Source organism: Apaloderma vittatum, unplaced genomic scaffold, assembly GCF_000703405.1.
Source record: "Apaloderma vittatum isolate BGI_N311 unplaced genomic scaffold, ASM70340v1 scaffold13213, whole genome shotgun sequence".
Lineage (NCBI taxonomy): Eukaryota > Metazoa > Chordata > Aves > Trogoniformes > Trogonidae > Apaloderma > Apaloderma vittatum.
The window spans coordinates 25585-37939 of NW_009707578.1; the positions used below are offsets into that span (position 1 = coordinate 25585).

General features: G+C 38.7%; 1 protein-coding gene across 1 annotated transcript in view; it reads right to left on the reverse strand.

The window, feature by feature from the left end:
• CUL5 (cullin 5) overlaps positions 1-4896 on the reverse strand; it is a 22906-nt gene extending 18010 nt beyond the window's left edge. Inside the window, exons 1-3 of the mRNA XM_009866263.1 lie at positions 4791-4896; positions 2384-2483; positions 773-949 (exon numbers count right to left, since the gene is read on the reverse strand). Coding sequence (XP_009864565.1) covers positions 773-949; positions 2384-2483; positions 4791-4861 — 348 coding nt within the window. The 5' untranslated portion in view covers positions 4862-4896. The remainder of the gene's footprint in view (positions 1-772; positions 950-2383; positions 2484-4790) is intronic.
• Positions 4897-12355: the final 7459 nt, after the last annotated feature.

Genomic DNA, 12355 nt, shown 5'->3' on the forward strand with positions numbered 1-12355 from the left:
GCAATAAAAAGCGATAATGAACGATGTTAAGCTAAAGGACTTAATACTTTACAACTGATATGCTCAATTTTACTTATAATAAAAGACTAAAGCAATTTCAAGGACCATTATTACTGGAACTCAGAACACTGAGCACCCCATACTCAAAACTCTAGACTTTCCTTACATGTGTGATGTGAAATAGTAAAAAGATCATATTCACCAGATTCTATACGTCCAATCTTTTCACTGATATGACTGACAGTTTGGAAGAAAAAGAGGAAATTAGGAGATCAATAGACATATTGAACCTAAGATGACAGTATTTAATTGGTTGTTTATAAAATGCAGAGATGTGCCCCAGTTCAGATCTTGGCCTAGGAAAACACACCAGGAGTAGAAAAACTACTCATATACACAAGTACACTTGCCACTCACAAATACAGAAACAGTAAGTGAATTTACAACTGCCTCCTGCCCCAGGATTCAACTCATAATTAAAAACCAAACAAAAAAATCCCAGCAAACTAAAAGGCCAAACCACCAGTGCTTTAATCACCTGAACAAAACTGTTAACAGCCAAAGCAAAGCTGGAAAGAGAAACAGAGTGAAACCATAGTGGAGCATGAAAAAAAAAAGATAGAGTTGTAGGGTTTTTCTGACCCTCACACTGAAGTGAAGTGATACGTCATATCACGACTGGTGCAATTCCATCTCCAGCTACAGAATCCCCTCTGTACTATTCCTGTAGGCAGAAGAGCGTGCAACAAAACTCTGAATACCTATCACTTACCTTTCGAACAATACTGTCTTCTACATTAGACTTCTTGTTGCTGCCCTGCTTGCCCATTAAAGTGATTTCTAACTGGCAAAAGGGCTTGGGCAAAATATCACACTGTGTGAAGAACTTGCGCCACTCCACTATATATGCTTTGAGCAAAGCTGTATCATCTTGATGACTCAGCACTCTCTGGAGAGGAGAGGGGAGAAGAGCAGGTAATTTATAAACAAATTTCTGCACAAAATACAGAGTGTCGCTGCTTATACTGAAAATAACTCCACGTGTTGCCTGATCTAGTCTAGAGGTGGCAACCCTGGCGGCAGGGAGGCTGGATTAAAATGGTCTCTAAGGTCCCTTCCAGCCTAGGCCATTCTATGATTCTATGATATAAAATTCAAATATATAGATATATTGGAATGAGAAAGTCTATATTTAAGTGCAATTTAGTTTAGGGATGTAGTTCTCAACTCTGTGGCATACAGAGTATTTCTAAAGGGTAAAGAAAGGTAACAGCAAACAATTACCAAGTTTATATTCTCCAAATTAACCGATTTTTTTTCTTTTAAGCCATTTTCAAATCAAAAAGTTTAAAACCTCTGGTCTAAAGCCACGTGCTGGTACAAGCATATCTAAAAAAATTACAAATAAACCTGTAAGGAATACGCTAAATTCAAAGTTTAATTCAATGACATCTACTAACCTTTCATTAGACCCAGACAGCTAGTTAACATATATTTTATTAAAGCCTGGAAACTACAACTATATTGTACAACAGCTATCACAGTGCCTAAAAAGAAGCCTTCGCAGGACATACTGAAGGCCTTAACTCAGCATAGCATTTATGCATGTAAGCAAGTAAGCTGCTGAAACTTAAAAATCAACATTTATTTATGCTTGGTTATACAAAGGCCTCTCTAAGAAACTATTTTCCTTTAAGCAAAGCTTTAGTGGTGTAAATCTCTCTTTAATAAAGAAGGATTTCACATGGACTTTCATTTCTCCGTTCCAAACCTTTGTCATGGGGGTTTCTTAATATTTTTTTTTTAATTTCACAATTTTATTTTAAATCCCTTATTACAGAAAATATCTTTTGCTACACATTTTACAAAGAGAAAAAATTCCTTCAACTTCAATTGTTTGAAGGAAAGCCCATAAAAGCTAAGCTTACTGGGCTGATATTTCTAGTACACCATACATATGGCTTATTTTAAAACCATCCATGAACATGTCAGCATAGCACTGAAGCTAGACAAATAAGACTTTTTTTAGACAGTAATTTCTTACAGAAAATTTTGCCTCAAGAAGCTTTCAAGTGAAAGAAGATTCCGTAATTACTGCTGGGTAAACAAAAATAATGCTGTGTTTTGACTTTTTTTCTTTTTAAATACAACAAAAATCATTGCCCACCCCTGTTTCAAGGACTGTGAGAAAACAATGAGAAAAAGCAAATGCTCAGGGCTAAACCTTCTTTTCGTCAATAGAAGTTCGCAGGGCAATTATAATCTCCAGTACATCACAGAATTTCAAACACAAAAGCAATGCATTTAGATCCAATGAAAGTCAGGACTATTTGGTTATTTTTCTAAGAATATGAACAGAGATTACGAAATGTTAAGGACTTACTGCTTGAGCCTGTTTAATAAAATCAAGGATGTCTTCCTTCAGAGCCTGATGGATTTTTGCTGGACCTTTATCATCCCACAAGCAAACTGCATGTACATCTCTAGAAAACAATTTATCCATCTTTCAGTAACAGCTACTCAAAGCTTAATGCTGTAACGTATGAGGCTTAAGAACATCTAAGAAATTAATACACTTTTGTTCTATTACTGTCAAATGACGCATGGTTAGATCCCAGTGCCACGCGAGAGAAGGCACATTTGGAGAAGAGACTAAAGCTGTAAGAAAAGTCTTGGAAGCAAGTAACAGCAACCTATCTAGGAAAAGGCTGTGGTCAAGAGGAGACGTCGAAGCCAACAGTGTTTTCAGTACCATTCAATAATCCCTACTGCATTAAGAACAGCTTATAAAGCTTTCCTTGACAAGGACAGAAATCATTTGCCAGCAGAAGCATTACTACTCAGCCCATATTATTCTTAAACACTCTCATTAACATGCAGCCTTCACCCACAGTTTCACAATCCAAGCACTACAATATCCTTGCGCTACAAAGGGAACAGACCTTCCTTGTGAGAAATACGAGCTCAGCAGCATCAGGTAATTTAAGAGACATTTTAATTAGTTTAACAACATCACTTGAACATTTCATGACAGTGGTCCCATTTTAAAGTGAAATCCTGCTGCAGAAAAGCTAGCCAACAGCATTGCAAAGCAAAATTCTATTAATGAATTTTAATCAACGGTCAAATAAATTCCTGCTATTCCTAGCTAACAGCCCAGCAAGCATAACTTAATTCCTAATTTCTTTCCATACTAAACACTAAATAAAGCAAGGTATGTTCCTAACCATACGACACATAAAAAAAGCTTGCTAGGCCACTTTATGACTCATTACCTTTCTCTCCTTCAATAATAAGGCAACATCTCTGCAGGAAAGCAACTATATAATCTAAAGGTATGACTTTGTTCCTTTTAAATCAACAGAGTTGTTTCAATACAAAAGCATTTTTTTAAGTTTAACTGAAAAGACAAATTTACAAGGTAAAAGTTCCTTTTACATAAATCAAAGGTGCTGGCCCAGGATTTTCAGAGGTCTATCTAAACTTGTAAGACTTGCACAACTTTCACATGCAAAATAGGTGATACTGGATTTAGAATGCCACTGTTTCCTGACAACGGTGAAAAAAGCAATTCTGGATAATTATACTCAAAGGGCAAGTAGAAGACACCTACAGATTTTGAATTGTTATTAAAAAATTTAACAAAGAGCACCGTCCAAAAATAGAAATCTAGGAGAGTGGGATCCTTTCACTCAATATCCTTAATTTAGCTATGGACTTACTTAACTTCTATTCAATAATGCAGCTATAAGAAAAATAATAAATGGAAAATTTCCATGCCCATGCAGAATTATTGAACTATTTATTAAAAATGAAAGCAGCTACTCAGAACTGAATTTGTACCTTAACTGTATCATATTTCTGGCAACTACGAGAGTCAAGACACCATAAGATATTAAAACTCATTACATGATAAACTACCTTTCCTGTTGGTTGCCAGAAAAGTGTGACAGGTGCAGTAAGATGGGTGTAAAAAGAAACACTGCACTGTCCTCATTGAAAAGAGCAATAAAGACACAGACTGCAACAACACTGCACTTAAAAGAAAAAAAAAACCAAAACCCACTTTTATGATGGATTTTAAAAAGCAGAAGGAGACACTGCAGTCAAGCTACAGTTGGATTTGAGGGAAAATAACTATGTAGAGGCAAAGATTATTTTAGATATACCTTCGGTATATATGTCGTATTTAACTTCCATACTATATTGGCAAAGGTCATGCAACATACTTTATGTAAAAATCATCACCTAACAGGAAGCTACTTCTGGCTTTTTGGAAGGAGGAAAAGAGCAGAGGGTTTAGACAGTACAATAATGCAAACACTATCTGAAAAAAATATATTATTCTTAGGGTATAAAACTATTCAAATTATACCAGTTAAACTGCATTACCCTGTTTACTTCAGTAGCATTCTTAAGTTATTTTAGAAGAAAGCCATTCAAATCAGAATGTAACATTCAGCAATACGTCTTTAAATGAACTTACAGCCAAAGCAGTAAACAACATTTTCCAATTATAACAAAATGTTTGTGGGCAGGTACAAAACTTGTTTACTATGATCAGCTGAAGTCAAAAGCTCTGCTGTTCTTTCTCCATCCTATTTGCAAAGATACAAATCTCAGCAAAACTCTACTTTTGCACATTTACAGTGATATAGACACATTTACCAGTGAATAAAACTTCAGCTAGTACTTTTGTTCTGTGTCATATGTGATTTCTGTATCAGAAGTAGTACCATAACCACACTCCCATTATGCAGAAGGATGTGGGATAGAAAAAAACTACTTACGAGAACAAATCAAACCATTGCTGTTTTGTGACAGACTCTTGACGAAGAAGCTTCAGAACGATAGGGCGCATGAAATCCCATTTGTCTTCAAACTGAAGTGAACCTTTATTCTAAAAGGAACAAAAAAAAATGTTAATAAACCAGCTTATTTAAAGTTATCTTTAAGGACTGTGGTTTCTATGGTTAATGTAAAAGACCTTCTTCTCAGAGGTGTTCCTCATAAGCTAGCATTTGAGCTATAACACCACAGCTAATCAACACTTCACAGTAACATTATTTTAAAAAGCAACAGAGCTATTATTTGTTTCTGAGAAGTAAGCTGCCAACTTCTTCCTTTATTCACTGCCTTAGCTACAATGCAGTAAGTTCTAGCAAGTGTTCTTCACCTGTTAATGGGATTATACACAGACAACACGATACTCGGTCAGCTTCGTTGCCCCAGTCAAGACACGTGCAATGGAAGTCAGCAGGCAGAGTTGCAAACCCATCTTGAAAAACTCACCATTACCAAAAGGGCAGCCAGGAACCAGAAGCGGTACCTGGGGATGCTGCCATGTACCTTTTTTCTCCACTTGTGCATTTGGCACCAGCAGCAAAGAGGGAGGAAGGAAGCAGAGTAATGTGGGACCTGTTGTATCGCAGACTCCCTTCCTGCGGGTTAACTGGTCACAGGCAGTTTGACGGCCCAGACTACAGTTGGTGCAGATAAAAATGGTTTACGTCGTCCTGAAAAATCTAATTCAAAGGGAATTTTTTAATTCTTATGGTAAAACTTAGGAAAGAAACTAACGAAACTAAGTGCTCCTGTATCATTCTGATAATTCTGAAAAGTCTCACAGTAATACACAGGCTGACTTACATTATTAAAACCCAGTAAATTTAAGAGAAAAACAACCGTTCTATTGCATATGTTGTCATCCTATTTGGTCACAGCTTCGCGAATTAAAAAGAGAAATCTTGATTGGGAGTTCTGTGGCAAAACCACTACTGGTTATCTGCAGTGTTATGTTCCACTGCATTGCTTACTTTTGAACAGATCATTGTCTTGGCCAGTAGTACTACATTTCACACAGTTTATTTCAAATACAACAAATAATACAATCTTAACTACTGGAAATTCTGACAAATGCACAGTTCTGCTACTAACACCTCTCCAAACAGGCACAAGCGGCACACCACATTCTCTTAACCATCTCCTGATTAATTTCTACAAGTAAATTTAAAATTAAATCTGTTATTTAATATTCAGAGTAACTAGAGTTTGGCAACTGTATCCTCTGCTGCTCCTAAGTGCAAAGATGTCTCATTTTCAAGTGACAAAGGGGCAACAGGCATCAGAGTAACTATTTTTACAGCTAGAGCACCTGGAGGCCTCACAGTATTATCAAACCATTGCGGTAGGTACTGAATATGGGTCTCACAGAAACAGCACCTGTTCAATAAAGTTTAGAATTCTTTTGACATAAAAAAAATCAGAAAAATAAATTATTTTCCATTTCAGAGAGATGGTTTTGCCAAGTCTGTTTCTCTCTAAAAAAAGTAAAATTTGAATGCACCACCTTTGAAAATCATCAACTACATGCCTCCCCTACATAGAGCTTTACTGTTATTTCTTAAACTTTGAGGAGTTGCTCTCATCTTTCCTGGTCATGTGAAAATATTTAATTCTGCTTCCAGATATTCCTTCCAGATATTTCTGTTCCTAGTCCCTCTTTGGAGAATAATGAACCTGAAAGACCAGCTATTAAACAGCTAGAAGTTCCAGAAAAGGCATCACAAAATAAGTAAAACCATCTTCTTCAAAGTGTTCCTTTGGAGTGAAACTTCAGAGTAGAGGCCGTTAAGTTTTATGGAAGACAGAAAAAGCCTGTTCTGCGATTCTGGAGAAGTGCAATTCAGGCCTTCACTGCAAACATGAAGATAAAAACTGAATGTTCCATCTCTGTGAAAAAGGCTAGTTTCACTGTAAAACATGGCAGGGGGGAGGGAAGAACTGCAAACACTAGTGTTTATATGATTTGGATTGTGATTCCCTAGTTCATGCAGAGAGGTATATGTAAAACTCCACTTCAGTTGTAAAAACTTGTAACAAACACGCCCCTACTAGTGCACAAACACCCAAATTTTATAGTAGGAGTTCAAACAGTGCTCATTCTGACTTGTTACCATATTCACACATACATCAGTGACCCAGACAACACAAGGAACTCATTTCCCACTTTGTTGAGCCACCCACAAACCTAGAGAATTTCTGAGCAGTATTTCCTGGGTAACCTTTCCTAGCTTGTTGCCTCAAGCCATCGTCCCAAGGAAAGGTGAGCAGGAAGGTAAGGCACACCTTTGATGCAATAAAATTATTCCACTTATCATCTCTGAAAACATGGATTAGAAGTGACACCCATACCATGGCTAAGTAACCATTCTAGGAGTTCAAAATGCAAGCTTTGAAAAATAACCCGACTTAGAATCATAGAACGATTTACGTTGGAAGGGACCTCAAAGGTCATCTACTTCCAAGCCTCCTGCCATGGCAGGAACATCTCCTACTAGATCAGTTGCTCAAGGCTCCATGCAGCCTGGCCTTGAACACCTCCAGGGATGGAGCATCCACAACCTCCCTGGGCAACTTGTTCCAGTGCCTCACCACCCTCAGGGTGAAGAACTTCTTCCTTAGATCTAATCTAAACCTATGCTCTTCCAGCTTCCACCCATTACCCGTTGTCCTGTCACTACAGACCCTTGTAAAAAGTCCCTCCCCAGCCTTCTTGTAGGCCCCCTTCAGGTACTAGAGGGCTGCTATAAGGCTCCTCGGAGCCTTCTCTTTTCCAGGCTGAACAAGCCCAATTCTCTCATCCTGTCCTTGTAGCAGAGATGTTCCAGCCCTCTGACCATCTTTGTAGCCCTTCTCTGGACTGGCTCCAACAGCGCCATGTCTTTCTTGGAGGTTGGAGGTTCCAGAGTTGGATGCAATATTCCAGGTGGGGTCTCACAAGGGTAGAGCAGAGGGGCAGAATCACCTCCCTTGACCTGCTGGTCACACATCTCTTGATGCATCCCAGGACACGGTTGGTTTTCTGGTCTGCAAGTGCACACTGTTGGCTCATGCTGATCTCATCCACCAACATGCCCAAATCCTCTCCCCAGGACTCCTCTCAATCCACTTATTGCCCAGCCTGTATCTGTGCTTGGGATTGCCTTGACCCAGGCGTAGGACCTTACATTTGGCCTTATTAAACTTCATGAGGACAGCCTGGGCCCACCTCTCAAGCCTGTCAAGGTCCCTCTGGATGGCATCCCTTTGACCGCACCACACAACTTGGTCATCAGCAAAGTTGCTGAGGGTGCACTCGATGCCACTGTCCATGTTGCCAACAAAGATATTAAATAGTACTGGTCCCAGTACTGACCCCTGAGGGACACCACTTGTCACTGGTCTCCACTTGGACATTAAGCCACTGACTGCAACTCTCTGAGTGTGATCTTCCAGCCAGTTCCTCATCCATCAAGCAGTCCACCTACCAAATCCATGTCTTTCCAACTCAGAGACCAGGATGTCATGCAGGAGAGTGTCGAAGGCCTTGCACAAGTCCAGGTAGATGACATCCGTTGCTTATGAAATATTTTATGTTTCAAAAGTCACTTCACTAAGTTTGTTCAGAGAGATTTAAAGTTCCATTTTAACACTATACTTTACTTGATATTTGAAATGTTACTTCACACACTATACTGAAATACGTACTATATCTACACTCTTCAAACTTACATTTTCCTGTTCTTCACTTCTATGCATAAGCATCTAAACACAGTATTTTAGACGTAAAAAAGCCTCTCGGACTATGGTGGTGGCTATTATGCAGAATTAGCACAATGATGCAAGTGGAACCGTTCCACTAACCAGTTGCCCTGATTTCAGTATTATCACATAACACAAAATTCCTCTCCTTAACTCCAAGCATACTTAAGAGCAACACAGCACGAACAGGCACAGAGTATGGTATAAGAGCCTAAATAAACATGAAATACAACAAAGCAAAGCAATATAACAAGACCACCACACTACACCTTGAAATGACTATTTGAACATTAATCATTTTTTACTGTGTACTTTATATTTTCAGGCCACATGCAAATTCAGCCCTGATCTCCACCAGATGCTCTAATCAGTACTGTAAAAAAGCAACATCCTCTATGTTTTACCATATCTCATTTACACACCCTTACTACTTGACCATTTTCAGACACGATATATGTATTAAGGCTAGTTCACAGAGGGATGAAGTAGGAAATATGAGGGCCTAGACTGAAATAAGCATCATGCTTTATGGTGAAATTAGTCTTACTCACAAAAATAGAGCATTCATTTTTTTATCAGCTGTTTTTAGTAAAGGGCCAAATTGTACTTCTCCAGAATTGCAGAACAGGCTTTTTACCTCTTCCAGAATACTTAATGTGATCTACTCTGAAGCTTCACTTCAAAGGAAAACTTTTGAGGAAGTTGGGTTTACTTATTTTTTGAATTGCAGCTTAAAATTCACTGACTGATTAACCTCTGCTACCAGTGGCTCTAAAAATAATTGTAATGATTGTAGTGAAATTACTACACAACACAGAAAAGTAGCCACTGGGAAAGTCTGGCTATGTAATGAACTAGCGTGCAGCATTCCCAATATTCTTAAGTGTATTCTAATTGGAAATGGCCAGAAAGAAACAGACAAACTTAAAATACCTATTTCATAAGAACATCAGATATGTCTCTGGTTTTCAGTGATAAAGGCATGAGACCTAAAGCTGAAACTAATGCAAGGCTAAATAATAGCTCTCATTTCACTTAAGTCTACGGAAAATCAACTGCTTTCTTTGCTTCTTCCCTTCTAACAGCAGGCTCAGGCTGCAATTCATCTTGCAAGGACAGACTCTTGCATTTGCTGGCAGCTTGAGTAAAGCCCTACACAAGTGTTAAGAACTGCTAGCACGAATACAGCTACAGGTTTTCTTTGGCTGCAACAGACGGAGGTGCTTTCTCTTCCAGAAACTGCAGAACTACTCATGTTATCTCCATGTCCCGCGAGTAAATTGGACTTGACTACCTTGTGACTGCAAAGGTGACGGGCTACAAGCCTGACACACCCCCTGAAACAAAGCACCTCAGTTCACAAGTGCCAGTTACACTTACGTTGAGAGGAAAAAAATGTCAAAAGGACTCACCTAGCAATGGCTCAGTCATCTAAAGGAAAGACACAGCCTCAACATGGGAGAGCAGTTCTGGACAGACGGGGTATGCACTAGCTTACCAGTTAGTGGCTAGCTCTTACTAAGTGTTCCAATATTTTCATCACATTACAATTTGTTCTGTCTCACCAGGATTCAACATGTGATTGGTCATTCTAATTTTGCATTTAAAGAAGGGTCTCTGAGAATATGCTTTTCACTAAAAGAAAAAAATTATAGTTAGGTAAATTATGCGCTAGTGGAGTTTAAATGATGCCCTTTAAAATTATAACAGCTGGTCAGATTTAGAATCAGCCAGCATCTATTACAAAAATAAGAAAAGAATATTTCACTTCATTTTCTCAACTATGTAGAAAGTCGAACAAGTATGGGTAAAATCAGATAGAACTCTTAGTTCCTGTTGATCCTAATATAAACAAAACCTGTCTAAACCCAACTTAGATTTGATTATGCTAGCTTTTTTGGAAAAGATACAGGGGAAAAAAAAAACAAACACCACCTTGCAGATTTTAACACCTCTCCTTTCTTGCCCAGCGATTTTTTAACGTGCCAATGTCGTCGAAAGCCGCAACTCTCTAAACCAAATGATAGTTTAGAAAGCTGACACTGGTTTATTAGCAAAGATGGCCAAGTTTGGATGCTAGATGAAACTAGCATGCCCCTTTGAAAAACTGCAACACATTTATTTTGTAACTTAAATGAGACATTACTATTTTCCCCTAAACATTAAAGCAGAAATACATTTCACAGTCTCAAAGGGCGAGAGGCACTGCCAATCAACAGTGACCTGGAATCAACAGTTTGCTTCTCTGAGAGCACTCTGATGAGGAGAATCAGGGACTTTATCTAGTTCAAACTCATGCACCATTTTATTGTGTCATTACAAAGTCCAATCACTGTATAACCTTGCCTTTTGCAATGCAGTACTCATAGTCTTTAGGAGACTCACTAATTAGCAAGTTATAGAGCTTAAATTGACCAGAAAGGCCTATTTTAGAAGAGCATCTCTGTAGCATTTTTCCTAAAACACACGGTGCATATAGGTTTTGTTGTCAATACAAAATATCGATGATTCAAAGGCCAGTTGCAAAACCATGACTGGTCATCACAAAGGCTTCGGTTCAATCGCGGAATCAAAGCCTTTGACTCTATTTTCCGTTACTGTACACCTATTAGCCTTTCAAAGTAGCTGAAGTAGAATGCTGACAAATCTTAAGGGCCTATGCTTCTTCTACTATGGACTACAGAACCACATGTCTCGTGAAAGCACTTGTCTGTCCTTCCCGAGATCCTTAAACATACAGTAAAGGGATAGACTAAAACATTAACAAGTAGATAAGCTGTTTGAATCCAGTTCCTCCACAAAAAACGCATTTCATCTCACAGGACATTATTTCTTTCACCAGTGTTCTTGGATTCTTCAATTTTAGATTTTTATTTAAGTCATATTTGCATAAAAATCTAACTGCGCACTTAGGCATAAAAATACAGAGAAATAAATGAAAATTCATTACAGTTACACTTCAAGAAAGGTTTTAAAATAAAAATTATCTTTCTAATACTAAAACTTGTTCTTTGATACTAGGAAGTAACAAGGTTATCAATTATTTGTCATTTCTTCACACTGTGTGTGTAAGAGTAATACAACTCGCAGTTTCAGGCCAAATGTATACACCCAAAATAGGTCAAATTGCTCACTTCTTCAGAACCACATTTAACTGTAATACACAGTCCTATATATACAGGTCTCTATACATTTTAAACTGCTGATAAAGTTAAGGAGACAGCCTTCCCAAGGCCCTTCATCCTACCTACACTGATGTTCTAGAAACACTTACCGGAGGCATTAGCAACAGCTGTTTGAAGTAGGCCCGTCTTCCATGTGCTGGCACGGCCTCAAAGGCCACACACAGCCTTCTCCACACACATGCCACAAATACCTGGACAGGCAGCCCTGAGCTCCAACACGGGGCTGTCACACCGAAAACTTCTGTTCGAATCTGCGGCGCCTGGGGGTGACTGACATCGGCCCCAAACGCCGGGAAAGTGCTTGAAAACACCGGACTGCAAAAGCAAAGCTGCTTAACGTAAGCGAAAGGCCTCCGGGACTTTTTCTTTGCAGGAGAACCAGAGTTAAAAAAAAGCTGGGATATGGTGGCAACCCAACGAACGACACCTGCCCGCCTAGAAGACATTTTTCAACTCTTTGTTTAACTTAAAACTCATTTTATGCACACCTAGGTCTCCTTAAATAAACAAAGGGACGACACTGAGCCCTGTCTAACAAGACGACGCAACGCTGCTTCCAACGACGCGTGTTTGAGGAGGGAGAGCCA